Below are 15,488 nucleotides of genomic sequence, written 5' to 3' on the forward strand. Positions count from 1 at the left end.
TTTTCCTCCTGCTGGGCCCGGAGACAGTGGTGGCTGCCCGATGTGGGAGGCGGCTGCCGTACTGAGGAGGGGCAGCGAAACTGAGGCGCGACCGCTGCCTGCCGTCAGAACCGGCGGAGGGGATGGCAGGATGTAGTGTGCCTGTTCCAAACAGCGGCTGGTCCTTGCCACGGCTCGTGGTGCCGGGATGCCCCGCGTGGAGCCGAGAGTGCGGGAACTGCAGGTGGAAATCGGCTTTGTACTGCCAGAGCTCCGCCAGCCCCGCGGCATCGCAGCTCCCGGCGGGGGCACCTCCCAGTACCCGACCCCGTTCCCCAGCGCGGTCCCTGTGGGCACTTGTCTCTTCCCTACTGGACCAGAAAAGGCGATCTCACCTCCTGAAGTCCCCAGACCGCGGGCGGGAGAGGTGGAAAGATTTCAAATGAGCTCAGACGGGAAATTTTCAACGTGCTGCACCCTCGAGGCAGCGCTGGCATAGCGCGCAGCATCTCCTGCCACAGAGGTGGCGAGGGTGGTCACCGGGACGGGGCCGGCCAGGGCCGGCCGCTGCCCGGGCGGGGTTGGGGGGCACGGCGGTGCGAGGCTGCCCCGGCAGAGCCCCCCAGGGCTAGCGAGGGGAGGGGGCTGGGGGATGCTGCACTTGGAGGGCAGATTTCCCCTGAGGGACTTGTGCCATCCACAAACTCCCGTCAAGAGGCGCTTTTCAGAAACTGCCTGGAAACAGCCCGCCGAAGGCAGGAGAGAAGGAGTTATAAGGGAAAATATATGTATTGATAATAGAGACTTATTCATTGCCGAAATAACTGGGGGATTGCAGGAGAAAGAACGACAGAAAAACGCGGCGGTTATTGGTGCAGCCCGCAGCACCTGCTGTCCCGCACGGCTGGCCGGGGCAGGCAGTGCGGGATGTGCCCGCGGGGTAACGGGGACCCGCAGCCTTGAGCCGCTAGTCCAGGGGCTCTGCTCCAGGGGACACCCAGCATGGCGGGACGTGCAAATATGCCGGGGGCAGCTGCAGAGGGATCCCCGGGCTGCCAGCTGGATGTGGGGTGACAGCAGGACTGATCCCTCTCTCCGTGCTCTCTCAGCTGGGGCGGGGGAGCGTGGGACAGCCCAGCGGCGTGTCATCATGGAGCAAGGGGGGTTGTCCTTCCCAGCCAGACCACAGAACACTCCTCGTCTCGGTCGCAATCGCGGCTCGGCGGGGACTCCCGCTCCTGCCGGGCGGCGCGGATGCCGGGAGGAGGGAGGAGGAGGAGGGAGAAGGAGGAGGCCCCCCCCGCCGTCGTTGCCCTTTTAAGGGGTTCCTTGAAACCGCGCCCGGGATCCATGTTTGCAGCCCCAGCCCGGGCGGAGGAAACTCCATGTTGTAACAAAGTTTCCTCCGCGGCGCCGCTCCCGCGCCCGCCGCCCCGCGCCGCCGCCGGCCCCCGCCCCGCCTCCCCCCCCGGGGGCCGCGCAGGGGGGGGCCGCCCCCTCCCACCCCCCCTCCCCGGCGCCCATGGAGCACCAGTCCATCATCGCCCAGGTTAGCAGGGAGGAGGGGAGCGCCCCGCTTCAGGAGAAAGGTAACGCGGAGGGGGATGTCGCTCCCCCTCACCCCCTTCCTGCGCGGGAGAGGGGGAGGTCCCCGGGGGGCTGGGGGCCTGCGGGGGCCGCTCCTGGAGCGTGTGATGAGCTGCGCGCCGCCTCAGCCCGCCCCCCTGCATCCCGCTGCCTAGGGCTGGGGAGATGCGCTGGGGCTGCAGCTCGGAGCGAGCGGAGCTGTGTGCGCCCGCCCGGGCTCGGGGGGCCGTGCTCCGGCCCCCTCGGAGCCCGGCGGGGCCCTGGAAGGCTCGGGGCGTTGCTCGGATTATCTGCGCTGTTTCCTCCGGAGCCGGGCGAGAGGTGCGCGCAGCGCCGGCGGGGAAACTGAGGCAGGAAGGGCGCCGGGCGCCCTGCTGCATGCCGGCTTCCCGTTCCCCGCGTCCCCTCCATCCCGCCAGGGGGGTTTGTCGGGGGCCGCTGCTCGTCTCCCTGGCCTGGGAACCTGCCAGGGCCGGGAGGAGTAAACGTGGGAACGGGCCCCGTCCCCAGTGGGAGCTCCTGCCCCACGGGCTCCCCACTGCGGGCTCGGGGCCCTGGCCCGCCTGAAAGGGGGCACACCCAGGGCGGGGTGCAGCCCCGGCCCAGGCTGCGGCAGCACCCGGCCCCGGCACCGGTGGGGCCGCTGGAGCCGTCGCGCTGCCCCTGGGGTACGGGGTGGGCAGGAGCAGCTCCTCTGCCTCAGTTTCCCCTCGCTCCGCCAATGGGAACTGCGGGAACGGTGCCTAGGGGCGGGCGCTTCGTCCTGATTGGCTTCTCGCCTCCGGTGCACTCGAGTCGGCCAATAAGACGAGGGAGTTATCTGGAGGCGGGGAAAAGAACGGGGGTAAGCCCCGCCTCCCTCGGGGAGACCACGCCCCCGGACCCCCCCTCCTTCCCGAGTGGGGCCGTGCCCCCCGGGGAGGGACAGCGGGGAGCGGCCCCAAGCCCACGGCTGCCCCTGGGTTCCGCCCCGCGCCCTCCTGAAGGGTCTCCGGCCACGCAGGGGGGCCCACGGGGGTCGCTCGTGGAGTGGAATGTGCCGGGTGAGGGGCTGCGGGTGGGCACCAAGCACTCGTGTCAGCGACGCTGCCCTGGCACCGTTGCTTGGCAGGGCACGAAGGCCGAGCGGATGGGGGTCGGGGTCTGATAAGGGCACGGGGGCTCTGGGGCAACACCCAAACATGGCTCACCTGGCCCCCAGTGCGGTGCTGGGAGAAACCCGGGTACCCCTCACTCCCCTTGTGCCCTCCCGCAGGTACCCAGACCCCTGCCAAGAAGCCTCGAAGCCGCAGCATTCTCCAGTCCCTCTTCTGCTGCCTGTGCCGCGATGAGGGGGAGCCCTGCACCGGCACCACCGGCGCACCGCTGCTGGTGGAGGAGAACGGGGCGCTGCCCAAGGTAACCCCACACCCCCAGCCTGGAACAGACGGGGCTGGGCTGCCATCCCCTGCGCCTCCCCTGTGTGGGCAGGGCAGGGGGGTGAACACTCGCTCCTCCCAGTGCCCCCCTCTGGCCACGCTGTGGATACCCTGCTGACTGTGTCCCCCTGCTGCAGGCTGCTGTCAAGCACCTGCTGCCCGAGATCAAGCCGCAGGACGCCAGCAAGCTCTGTGTGGTCATCGACCTGGATGAGACCCTGGTGCACAGCTCCTTCAAGGTGGGGGACACCCTGGCCCACCCCACACCTCTCCCCCACATGCTCCCCCACCTGCTCTGCCACCCTTTTCCCCCAAAGTAATGCCCAGCACCCAGCACAGCCTGGCTGGGTCAGTTGGGGTGTCCCTGTGAGGGGGCTGCAGGGCTGGCAGGGGTGCATAGTGAGCATAGAGCAGGCAGCATTTGGGCAGGGGGTGCCTGGCGTGCCCAGTGCTCATCCTGGTGTGCCCTTCCCCAGCCAGTGAACAACGCCGACTTCATCATTCCTGTGGAAATCGATGGCATCATGCACCAGGTAACAGCGGGGTAGGTGCCTGGTGGGAGGGGGGATCGTTCCACCTCCCCGAGGACCGGGAGCCATCCCAGTGCTCTGCACCAAGAGCTAATGGGAGGTATCAGGGTGCCAGCTTTGAGGGGGCAGAGGTGGGTGCCCCTCTCTTTGCAGGGCAGGGAGGTGAGGGGTGCCCTGGCATGCTGCCCTCCTGCAGTGGCCAGCCCCGGTTTCAAGTAATCCAGGATAGGCTGTGGTCTGGGCAGTCAGCCTGTTCTGGGTTACTTGGCTCTGGAGCCGGCCAGACACTTCACCCTGGACATTCCTGTGGGGCTATGGCATCCCCCAGCCCCCACGGGCAGCTCCCTTGAGGTGTGGCCAGGGAGCTGCTCGCTGGCTGGCTGTGGGGTCACAGGTGTCCCCTGGGGAGGACATGGGGGCGCCGGGTGAGCCGTGGCCGGTGCCAGCAGCGCGCTGCCCTCCGTCTGTCTGTCCGTGCCCGCAGGTGTACGTGCTCAAGCGGCCGCACGTGGACGAGTTCCTGCAGCGCATGGGCGAGCTCTTTGAGTGCGTGCTCTTCACTGCCAGCCTGGCCAAGGTGGGTGCCCTGACCTGCCCTGGCATCGCCCACCCCTTCCCAGATGCCCCTCCAGTGGCACAGCTCCCTTGCTTGCCCACCTGCAGGCAGCACTGGCCTCTTGTCCCCTGTGTACCCACAGCCCAGCACTGGGCAGCCTCCCTACCTGCCCCTCCAAGGCACTGGCCAGGGAAACTGAGGCACGGTGGGACCTGGGTGCCATTGTCACTGTGCGGTGGGCAGGGCGGTGTAGTGATCCCCCTCCTGTGCCTGTAGTATGCAGACCCTGTGGCTGATCTGCTGGATAAATGGGGGGCTTTCCGGGCACGGCTTTTCCGGGAATCCTGTGTTTTCCATCGCGGCAACTACGTGAAGGACCTGAGCCGCCTGGGCCGCGACCTGCGCCGAATCATCATCGTGGACAACTCGCCCGCATCCTACATCTTCCACCCTGATAATGCCGTACGTACCCGCAGGGCGAGGCTGGGCGGCCTGGGGAGTTGATGTGCTGGGGGACCCTCTCCCAGCGCTGTCCCCTGTGCCACTCTGTCCCCTGTGCCACCCGCAGGTGCCGGTGGCCTCCTGGTTCAATAACATGGCGGACACAGAGCTGCTGGACCTGCTGCCCTTCTTCGAGAGGCTCAGCAAGGTGGAGGACGTGTACGCAGTGCTCAAGAAGCAGCGGACTAACAGCTAATGGCCCCCCCAGCCTCTGGGTGCTGCGAAGGGGCACCCCCAGGGGAGCCAGGTGCCTTTTTTTGGGGGAGGGAGGGTCCCAGTATGCCCCGCATCATCCTCCCCAGCCCCGGTGGGTGCGGGTGCCCTCCGTGCCTGCTGGTGGTGGGAGATGTGGGTGCCCCCCTTCTCAGAGAAGGGGGACCATGGGTGACCCACTGCCTTGCTGTGCTGAGGACCTATTGGGGGGTCCTATCCTCCCCCACTGTCCAGATCCTGCCCCTTTCCCCCCCAACCTGTGTCCCCCCTCCACGAAACGGTTCTCAGGTCCTTTTCCCCTCTGTCCCCTGACTGGGGAGGGGGGCAGGGTCAGCAGCTGCTGCTTTCCACTGCCTTTTGGAGGACTGTATCCCTCCATCCAGACTCTGCCTGCTGGGAGGCTGGCAGCCCTTGGCCCCTTGCCGAGGCTACAGGACAGGTAACACCTTGTCACCCTCCGAAAGCGCAGGGAGTCTTACTCTCCTTGGTGCATAGGGCTGCCACCTTACCCTTAACTCTGCCCTGGGTGCAGCTGATCACCTCGAGGGGGGCATGTCCTTGCCTCTCCTCACACCTGCTGCCCCCACCTAGGGGTTGTGTTTTGCAGGGGCAGCCCATCCTCTGGGCTGAGCCCCTGGGCACAAATGCCTCCCATGTGCCTTGAGACACGTGTCTCTGTTCCCCCTTAGCCCTGCAAGGGGTGTGCCTGGGGGGGCTCTTAACTCACCCCCTCCAACTTTGGTTTCTTCTCATTTTTGGGGGGGAGGTGGCCTCCCCCCCTCTCCAGTTACACTGTGTCACTGGGAGCCACTCTGGTCACCAACAGAAGGGTCCCCTCCATTGGCAGGGGGCACGCCCCCCACTCCATATCCATCTGCAGCTTCACCAAAGGCTGCTAGTCCTGGGAGAGAGGGACCCCATACCAGCCTTAATGTGCCCCTCCCAGCCTTACCCAGCCCCAGCCCCCCAGCTGGGAGGGGGTGGGGGACACTGCAGCCCCCCCTGTAGCCTGGGGTTGCCCTGACCCCCGTGGGGTTGGACTTGTGCCAGGGTGTCCCCCGGCTTTGAGGGTCTGGGGGCTCTCAGGGAGGGTTTTTCTGGGGAGGCTGAGCTCAGCCAGGCCATTTTTAATGTCACAATATGGACAATGCCTCATATCTTTTTAGAGGGAAAAGCAATGGTTTCCCAAAAAATCATGGGTGCCTTTTTACCGCAGTGCCAGCGCAGGGAGTGGGGCAGTATTTGGGGGGTGGGTGGGAAGGGTTTTAGCTTTCAGGTGCTGTTCACTGCCCTGCTCCCACTGCTGGGGGTGAGCAGGGGGCCCCAGCTACAGCCACAGCCCCTGCCCTGGGGTGGGGGCTGGTGCAGCACAGCTCCCTGGATCCCTGCCAGCCCCGGGCTCATCCTGCCCTGCCAGGAGGGTTGAACTCAGCACTTTATATTAGACAAGTCAAAGGGCGCCAGCACAGCCGCTGCCCAGCGAGTGCCTGTGGGTGCTGCAGCACCCAAGGAGTGCAGCCCTGCCCTGGGCACCCTTGGGAGGGATGTCTGGGGGATGCAGAGGCAGCGTGGGGGGCTGGGGAGGGCTGGGGTACCAGATCCAAGTGCCTTCATGTGATTAAAGCTGTCAAATCATCTTGGAAAGAAGTCCTGAGTGTGTGCATATGTGGGCACGGTACATATCATGTGTGTGTCGCTAGTGGCTGTGCTCAGTGTGGGGGACCCTCGGAGTCCCCAGGATCCCCTGAGTCCCGTGGGAGGGGGGGATGCTGCAGGTGAGTGCCAGGGAAGCACCCTCGGACTGCAGGGTTGAGGTGCCACCACTTGCCTGGTGCCAAGGGGACACCCTCACACTGGAGGACAGCCCCCCAGGCTGCCCTGGCACCTCCATCCAAACTCCTTACCCCTGCTCCTGGGAAAAGGCCCCCGGTGCCATAGGGATGGCTATCCTGCCCCTTAACAGGGAGGGGGTAAATTTACCAATTTACCCCATGGGCTGTGCCCTCCTCCCAGCTTTGAGACTTCAAATGAGTTTGCTCCAAATTAGGTGTCAGGCCTTCCCCATACAGACTGGGGGGCACCTGGGGGGCATCTTGTGACCCCCCTCCCCGCCATTCCAGGCAGTCTGCCGCCAACATGCAGGCACTGGGTTCCTGGGGGGAATGTCTCTTAGCTGCCCCCTCCCCCGTGCCCTCATTGGCCCTATGCCTCCCCTCATTAATGAAATCTCTGTCCTCCCTGATGGCTGCGCTAATTACTGAATTCATTAGTGGCCCGGCTGGGGGCCCGGAGAGGGGGTGAGTTCGCTGGGGCCGGCGAGGGGTCCCCTACCCTTGTGCCACACTGACAGACTGCCCTGGGACGAGGCCACTGAGCAGAGGGCGACAGCGGCCACCCGGGTGTTCCACCCCACCCCAAACAGCCCCACTGGGGGTTCTGTACCCAGGTAAGGGCTCCACGGGGACACTCGAGTGGGGTGCAGGAGGTAGGAGCTGAGTGGCAGCGTTTGGAGGGTTTGGGGGCCAAGGGAGTGGAGGGCAGAGCAGAGCCCACCCCTGTGGCACCAGGACACCCCCTTGCTGGTGGCTGACACTCCCCCTGTTCTGGTTCAGCCCGTGGTCATCACTGCGGGGATCCTTGCAGGACGGGACCGTCAGGCAGGATTTGGGGCTCGCTGCAGCCCACCCCAGGATACCTGCAGTGCTTGGGGCCAGGGCTGCTGGCTCAGCAGGGCTGCCAGGGTAAAGCTGCAGCAGTCCCGCAGGGCTGGGAGAGGTAGGAGAGCAGGACAGGAGGCCCGGGGGACTTGCCTGCTGCTGACACCTGCCCCTCCCACCTTTATGGACGTCGTCGTCATTCCCTAAAACAGCCGTCGGGCCTGGGAGCCACTTCAGTCCCTTCTCTCTGCCAGCATCAAGGGCATCATCAGATACCAACCCTTGGGACTGGGGTCTGGGGGCCATAGGACAGGGCATAGGGCTTAGCCGTACCGCCACTTCATGTCCTGTCCTGTCCCCCCAGGCCCCAGCCCCACATCCCATCTCTGTACCCCCTTTCCATCCCCAAGAGGACCCTGGGGCTGTGGAGACTCCCAGGGCAGGGAGGCAAAGCCAGGAGTGACCAGGGATCTGGCTTCCAGCTGGGGTGGGAAACAGCCTGGGGACAGTGCCATGGGCAGGGTGGTGATGTGCCAGTTAGGGGGTGCTGCCCTGGTGCTGCATTGCTGTCACTTTATGGAACCTTTCCAGGGGGAGGAGGTACCGAAAAAACCCTGGTCTTGGTGCTTCATGTCTGGGAGGGTTTGGGGATTTTGGGGTCTGGAGAATGAAGAACAGTGGCCATCCCCATGGCATCAAGGCACCTCTGTTTGTGGCTGATGCCCAAGTGTCCTGGTCCAGCCCATTGCTATCACTTTATGGAACTTCTTGGTGGAGTGCAAAAGAAAAAAATTCAGCATGGACTCGGTACCAGGGGCCAAGAGGGGAGGAGGCCTGGGCAGGGCAGAGGAACCACCCTGGGCACAGCCAGCCTGTGGGCAGGGTACAATAGCATCTGGGGGGGAAACACCCCATGAGTAACGGGGCTCTTAGGTGCCGCAAAGTCTTGGAGGGCTGTGGGGACCTTGACTCTGGGCTGTCCCTGCCCTTATATGGTGAGCAAAGGCTGGGACATGAGGGAACAAAGGTCTCCTGGGTGCTGGCACCTGAGCACTCCACCTAGGTACGCTCACCTGTGCACCCAGCTCTGCAGGGAAGGTGAGGAGTTGGGGTAGGGTGAGGGGACAGAAGGTGGGCATGGGGTGGACAGCATGTCCCATGGCCACCATCACTCCTGGCATCAGGTTATCTTGGGGATGGGCCTGGGGACCCACCTGAGCCCCATCTTGGGGCTGTGCTGTGGGGGATGCTTCCCCCATATGGGATGTGGGTGCTTGTGGGGCAGCACAGTGGGGCCAGGAGGGGTTTTGCAGGGCTGGGAAGCAGAGACCTCCCATCTGGGCAATGCCAGCACTCCCTGCCAGCCGGGGAGCACAGGGTGGCTCTGCTTGGCTCAACCCCTCTGCCTGCTTGAGGGGATCACTGTCAGCTTGGCAGAGATAGCTGGGGACAACCTCGGCAGCACTGGCATCCAGCACCCCTGTGGAGCCAGGATGTGCCCTCCCTGGGGGGCATGGATCGGCTGGGAGTTTGGAAGCAGGGGGTCTGAGGCAGGCACTGTGTGTTGTGTGTGTTGTGTGTGTAAGCAGTGGCCATGGCGTGCTGTTCCACTTCATGCCAAGCCGTGCCAGGACAAGGCTGAGCAGGGCCAGTTCCTGCTGGTCCTGGGGAGGAACAGGCCACCATGCAGCAGTGTCACCCAGCTGCAGCTGCTGCGCTGCGCGTGCCCTGCACTGCCCTGTCCCGTGCTTGGAGACAGGGCAGGGCACTGGGGCGCTTACAGGACGCTGCACCTTCCCAACCTGGACCCTGGTATGGACTCAGCTGCAGGGCCAGCCAAGCTGAGGGGATGGCAGCCCCACCTGTGTGCCACATTCCTGATACCGCAGTGCTGGGGGTCCCCTCGCCCCGTGCAGCTCCGTACAGGGTGGTTTACAGCTGGGCTTTCTGCAGAGCAAGCAGGGAAGCAGATGGCACAGCAGCTTGGCTGTGTCCCAGCTCTTAATGACACTGCCTGCCATTAACGAGGGTGTTGCCAATGCTGGCAGGTCCCCTTGCCAGTGGTACCTGTCACCATGGTGGAGCTCAGCGCCAAAGTCTCCAGGACACTGAACAAGACCACGCCGGGCATCCAGATATGGCGAATTGAGGTGGGAATGGGGGCACATCATTGGGGCTGCCTTGGAGGGGTCTCGGTGAGGGAAGATCCTCCCTTTGTGTCCTCAATACCTGGGTTTGGGGGTCTTAATGCAGCATCCAGGGTTAAACCCAGCAGCTCCCGGTGCTGGAAGCAATGGGGTGTGTGGGGCTGGGCTGGGGGTTTCCTCACCAGGGCTGATGTCTCCTTTCCTTCTGCAGAACATGGAGATGGTGCCAGTGCCCACCAAAAGCTACGGCAACTTCTACGACGGGGATTGCTACGTCCTGCTGTCGGTAGGGCAGTCAGGGGTCACACAGGGAACTGGGAGCGGGCTCTGCCCTGAGGGGCCAGGGGCAGGGAGGGATGTCTGCGGCCAGCGTGGCCTGGGGACACAGGGGCTCTTCTAGAGGGGACCGGTGTCCTGCAGACGCGCAAGTCTGGGAGCAACTTCAGCTACGACATCCACTACTGGCTGGGCAAGGAGTCGAGCCAGGATGAGCAGGGGGCGGCGGCCATCTACACCACGCAGATGGATGATCACCTGGGCTCCGTGGCCGTGCAGCACCGCGAGGCCCAGGGACACGAGAGCGAGACCTTCCGCGCCTACTTCAAGCAGGGACTCATGTATGTCAGTCACCCCTGGGCACCCGTTCCCATGGTGGGTGACCCTGGGGAGGGCTCCTGGGGAAGGCATGCCCAGTGGAGATGGGGACAACTCTGTCTCAGTGATGTGGGGGAGGAAGAAGGAGGATCTGGAGCTGGGCTCCCTCTATCCGTTACCATCTATCCATTACCATGTGTGTGGACCCTGAACACCTCCCTGTGCACAGAGTTGGGAGGGAGACCCGAGTGGTGTGAGGAGGGGGACCCAGGGCTGACACCATGTCTGTCCCCTCCCAGCTATAAGAAGGGTGGGGTGGCCTCAGGCATGAAGCATGTGGAGACAAACACCTACAACGTCCAGCGACTGCTGCATGTGAAGGGCAAGAAGAATGTGGTGGCAGGAGAGGTGAGTCATGGGATGTGTGGAGTCTGGATCAGGATCAGGCCAGAGCTCCCTGCAGACACAGATGCCTTCAAGCAGGGCACACAGTGGGTGTGGGATGATGCTGCCTTGCCTTGCAACTACTCCCCAGAAAGCCCCGCTCAGGGAAGGGAGAAGCAATATAGGCTGGAGGCCTATATTCCTGAGTGAGAGGGGCTGCAGAGCCGTGGGGATCCAGGCATTCTGCTGCTTGCCACCCGCCCTTCTCAGTCCCGTCCTGCTGCAGGTGGAGATGAGCTGGAAAAGCTTCAACAGAGGAGACGTATTCCTGCTGGACCTGGGCCAGCTCATCATCCAGTGGAACGGCCCTGAGAGCAACCGAAACGAGAGGCTGAGGGTACGGCCGGGGCGTCCCAAGGTCCCTTCCTGGAGGAGGGGGGGGTCACCAGCCTCCCCCTCCCTCATCTGGGCTTATCCCTTCTCCCCTGGCTGCAGGCAATGACCCTGGCCAAGGATATCCGGGACCGGGAACGTGGGGGCCGTGCCAAGGTGGGCGTAGTGGATGGTGAGGATGAAGATGCCTCACCAGGACTCATGAAGGTCCTTAAGCATGTGCTGGGTGAGAAGAGGGACATCCAGCCCGCCATCCCTGATGACAAAGTGGACCAGAAACTCAAATCCTCCCTCAAGCTCTACCAGTGAGTTGTAGGGGATGGGTTACGCACGGGGCATTTTCCATGGTGTTAGAGGAAGTCAGCAGCCATCTCTGCTATGTCCCACAACTCCCAACCCCATGGGCAGACACCAAGAAGGGTCAAAGCTACAGAAGGGGTGGGGATAAGTCCTTTGGGTGCCATTGGAGCTAGAGGAATCCCAGTTGCCAAGGGGATTGGTACCCGATAAGAGATGCTCATGCAAGCATCACCTTTCAATGCTGTGGCAATGTGCCTCAGTGGCCCCATAACATCTGACACCCCTCTGTCCCTACTTGTGGCCATGAGTGATCTGCCTGGCAAGCTACAAACCAGTTTGCCACCATGGCACAGCCAGAGAGCTTCTGGGCACCATTTGCGTCATGACCTGGCTGGGGAAGGGGATGGGGAGGGACCAGCCTCACTAAACCCTACCACCCTGTAATGGGGATGGGGTTTTCCTATCCACTTTCTAAGCCTTTTATCATCTCTTTTTCTCCTGTCAGTGTCTCCAACACCAGTGGAAACCTGGTCATACAGGAGGTGGCAATTCGACCCCTAACTCAAGACATGCTCCTGCACGAGGTCTGTCACCCATGGGATGCTTGGGGGTGCCCAGTTTCCTTGGCAGCTTTAATCCTTCAAAAGCTGAATTTGGTGGACTTGCCTTAAGTCCTAATTTCTATTGTTGCCCCTTCTTCAAGGACTGCTACATCCTTGATCAAGGAGGTATCAAGATCTTCGTCTGGAAGGGCAAGAATGCCAACAAGGAGGAGAAGCAGCAGGCGATGAGCAGGGCGCTGGTGGGTGCTGGGTTAGGGGCTTGTTATGCTATAGCCTGACTGCTCGCTGGGTGCCAGGCACTCCATGGCCATGCTCTGTGTTTGGATCCCACCAGGGCTTCATCAAAGCCAAGAACTATCCAGACAGCACCAGTGTGGAAACAGAGAATGATGGGTCTGAGTCAGCCGTTTTCAGGCAGCTCTTCCAAAAATGGACTGTCCCCAACCAGACCAGTGGGTTGGGCAAGACCCACACCGTGGGCAAAGTGGGTGAGTGTCTCCTTCCAACGTGGAAAGACTTAGATTGGGATGGCAGGATGTGGAGAGCTCCTGTGGCCTGAGAGATTTGGCTCACCCCTCTGCCCTTCCCCACAGCCAAGGTGGAGCAGGTGAAGTTTGATGCTACCACGCTGCACGCCAAGCCCCAGATGGCTGCCCAGCAGAAGATGGTGGATGATGGATCTGGAGAAGTAGAGGTAGGGTGACCGTGGAAGAATGTGGGACCCTCTCAGCTAGCCCCTTTGCTCTACCAGGGGATGCTGCGGGGTCCGGGGTCTGCAGGGCAGGAGGATACAGCAGCTCTGACAGAAGTATATCACTCTCCCACCAGGTCTGGCGTGTGGAGAACAATGAGCTGGTGCCTGTAGAGAAGAAGTGGCTGGGCCATTTCTATGGTGGGGACTGCTACTTGGTGCTCTACACCTATTATGTGGGGCCCAAGGTGAACCGCATCATCTACATCTGGCAGGTGAGACCTCCAGGTCCCTGCCCCATGGGTGGGGGACAGGGGTGTACCTCCCCGGACTGGGGGTGCTCTGCCCCTTGGGAGCAGCATGACAATTGCCTCTTCTCAAGAGGGCAAGGGGGGCTGTGATGGGTGCTGAGCCCCCTCTGCCCTGCCCAGGGCCGCCAAGCCAGCGCAGATGAGCTGGCTGCTTCTGCCTACCAAGCCGTGGCCCTGGACCAGAAGTACAACAACGAGCCCGTGCAGATCCGTGTCACCATGGGCAAGGAGCCGGCCCATCTGATGGCCATCTTCAAGGGCAAGATGGTGGTGTATGCGGTGAGCACAGGGATGTTGGGGCACGGGACGGCCAGTGGGCTTGTGGCACCGGTGGTGACCTCCTGTCCCTGTCCCCCAGGGTGGCACGTCACGGGCGGGCAGCACAGAGCCCACGCCCTCCACCCGCCTCTTCCAAGTGCATGGCACCAACGAGTACAACACCAAGGCCTTCGAGGTGCCTGTCCGTGCCTCCTCCCTCAATTCCAATGATGTCTTTGTGCTCAAAACCCCCAGCTGCTGCTACCTCTGGTATGGGAAGGTGGGTACTGCTGGGCACTGGCGTGGGGACCGCCACCTCCAAGACAACTATGCCCACCTCCTCTTCCTTCTCCTTGGCCTGGGCCAGTGATGGAGCAGCTGTGCTTGCTTGACAGGGCTGCAGTGGGGATGAACGTGAGATGGCCAAGAGTGTGGCTGACATAATCTCCAAGATGGAGAAGCCAGTGATTGCAGAAGGACAGGAGCCACCTGAGTTCTGGCTGGCCCTGGGGGGCAAGTCCCAATATGCCAGTAACAAGAGGTACCAGTCTTGTCCCTACCCATGCCCAGGGGTAAGATGGGCCACCAGTTCCCAGGCAGGGTGAGCCTTATTCCCATCATGTTGACCCCTCTCAGACTGCAGGAGGAGAACCTCTCTGTGCCCCCCCGACTCTTTGAGTGCTCCAACAAGACAGGCACCTTCTTGGCCACAGAGATCATAGACTTTACCCAGGATGACCTGGAGGAGAGTGATGTTTACCTACTGGACACCTGGGACCAGGTGAGCTGGGGGAGCATGGAGCGGGGGACAGACCTTTGATCCCACAAGTTGATGTTCCTGCGGTTGGAGGACCTGCATCAGCCACAGTTGGTGGGATGGGAGGCTGGAAAACTGCCTATACGTGGTCCCACAATGCTTTTTTATGGCCTTCTTGTTCCAGGGAATGCTGAGGATGGACTCCCAGTGTCCTTCCCCATGGACAGAGCCCATGTGCCTCCAACCGCGGCCCCAGTGGTGGATACAGTAACTTTATTGCAGGTTTTCCTCTGGATTGGGAAAGGCGCCAATGAGTCAGAGAAGGAGGCAGCAGCAGTGATGGCACAGGAGTACCTGCGGAGCCACCCCAGTGGGCGTGACCTTGACACCCCCATCATTGTGGTGAAGCAGGGCTATGAGCCCCCCACCTTCACCGGCTGGTTCCTAGCCTGGGACCCTCTCAACTGGGACGTGAGTCATGGGGGTGTTTGAAAGACCAGGGAGCTCCTTTGCAGAAGGGACCAGATGTGGGACTGGCCCCAGGAGCATCTCCAGGGTGTGGGCAGCAGCTTGCCTGACCCATGTGCATGCTGAGGGGCATTTTTGTCTCCTTCCCAGGACAGGAAATCCTACGAGATGCTGAGAGCTGAGCTGGGCGATGAGAGCAGCCTTGGGCAGCTCACCTCAGTAAGTGGTACAAGGAGAAAGGCAGCTGGGCGGGGTGGTACAAGGAGAAAGGCAGCTGGGCTGGCCGGTGACAGGAGGAGCTGCAAGGACAGACCCTCAGTGAGCAGACACCTGGAGCCAGCCTGGTGCCTCCATCCCTGGGCCAGGCCCTGATGTGACTCTGCACCCCCCGTTCAGGTGATCACATCCAGGGAAGAGGTCTTCACTGCCACCACCACCCTCGTCCCCACCAAACTGGAGACCTTCCCCTTGGATGTGCTGGTGAACACCTCTGCTGAGGACCTGCCCCGGGGTGTGGATCCCAGCAGGAAGGAGGTAAGATGAGGCCAGGGGGCTGCTGGAGGGGGAGACAGGGAAAGCCCCTCCCAGTTCTTCAGCTCAGCCTCCTTTCTCTGGCCCCAGGACCACCTCTCCGATGCGGACTTCCAGGCTGTTTTTGGCATGAGCCGCTCTGCCTTCAGCAGCCTGCCCTTGTGGAAACAACAGAACCTCAAGAAGGACAAAGGACTCTTCTAGGGCAGGAGCCTGGGCACAGGAACAATCCCAGCTCTTTAGCAAATAAAATAAGTATGAAAAATAGAGCTGTGGTCTCTCCTCTCCAGCCTCAAGGCCCAGCCCTAAGTGTGGGGGTTATTTGGTTAAGAGCTGGCACACAGATGCAGGACTTGACTGGGCAGCGGCAGCACAGGGGAGGATGCTCAACTCCTTTTCCCTGAGGCCCTCCTTTGTCCTCGCTGCGCTCAGAGGTGATACACAGGCTGGGCATGCTCGAGGTGCCAGGACTCTCCCATGCAGCTCCGGGCTAAAGGTCCAGTGTACAGCTGGAACCACTCCCTGCCTTATCACTTGAACTGCAGTAAATATATGTGGTAACAAAGGTAAATGAGGGGACACTGTACCTGTGGGGATAGACACCAGGGATCACTTGTCCTTGGACCCAGGAGGGGAGGAGGGCGACTCCC

The 15,488-nt window shown here is 62.4% G+C and overlaps 2 protein-coding genes across 2 annotated transcripts; both read left to right on the forward strand.

The window, feature by feature from the left end:
* Positions 1 to 1,418: 1,418 nt before the first annotated feature.
* Positions 1,419 to 6,431, forward strand: CTDSP1 (CTD small phosphatase 1). Its single transcript, XM_059852843.1, has 7 exons — positions 1,419 to 1,568; positions 2,822 to 2,964; positions 3,122 to 3,223; positions 3,461 to 3,517; positions 3,999 to 4,091; positions 4,347 to 4,532; positions 4,639 to 6,431. The coding sequence occupies exons 1-7, from the start codon at positions 1,502 to 1,504 to the stop codon at positions 4,765 to 4,767; spliced, it is 777 nt and encodes a 258-aa protein (XP_059708826.1). The 5' UTR covers positions 1,419 to 1,501; the 3' UTR covers positions 4,768 to 6,431.
* Positions 6,432 to 6,572: 141 nt separating this feature from the next.
* On the forward strand, positions 6,573 to 15,105 carry VIL1 (villin 1). Its single transcript, XM_059852842.1, has 20 exons — positions 6,573 to 8,539; positions 9,490 to 9,591; positions 9,800 to 9,874; positions 10,009 to 10,205; positions 10,482 to 10,590; positions 10,853 to 10,963; positions 11,062 to 11,264; positions 11,765 to 11,843; positions 11,963 to 12,061; positions 12,157 to 12,310; positions 12,416 to 12,516; positions 12,651 to 12,788; positions 12,945 to 13,103; positions 13,183 to 13,362; positions 13,478 to 13,623; positions 13,719 to 13,863; positions 14,122 to 14,310; positions 14,458 to 14,526; positions 14,704 to 14,841; positions 14,929 to 15,105. Exons 2-20 carry the CDS (start codon positions 9,517 to 9,519, stop codon positions 15,040 to 15,042), a joined length of 2,481 nt encoding a protein of 826 aa, XP_059708825.1. The 5' UTR covers positions 6,573 to 8,539; positions 9,490 to 9,516; the 3' UTR covers positions 15,043 to 15,105.
* The last annotated feature ends 383 nt before the right edge of the window (positions 15,106 to 15,488 follow it).

The sequence above is a fragment of the Haemorhous mexicanus genome, chromosome 8 (assembly GCF_027477595.1).
Source record: "Haemorhous mexicanus isolate bHaeMex1 chromosome 8, bHaeMex1.pri, whole genome shotgun sequence".
NCBI classification, from domain to species: Eukaryota; Metazoa; Chordata; class Aves; order Passeriformes; family Fringillidae; genus Haemorhous; species Haemorhous mexicanus.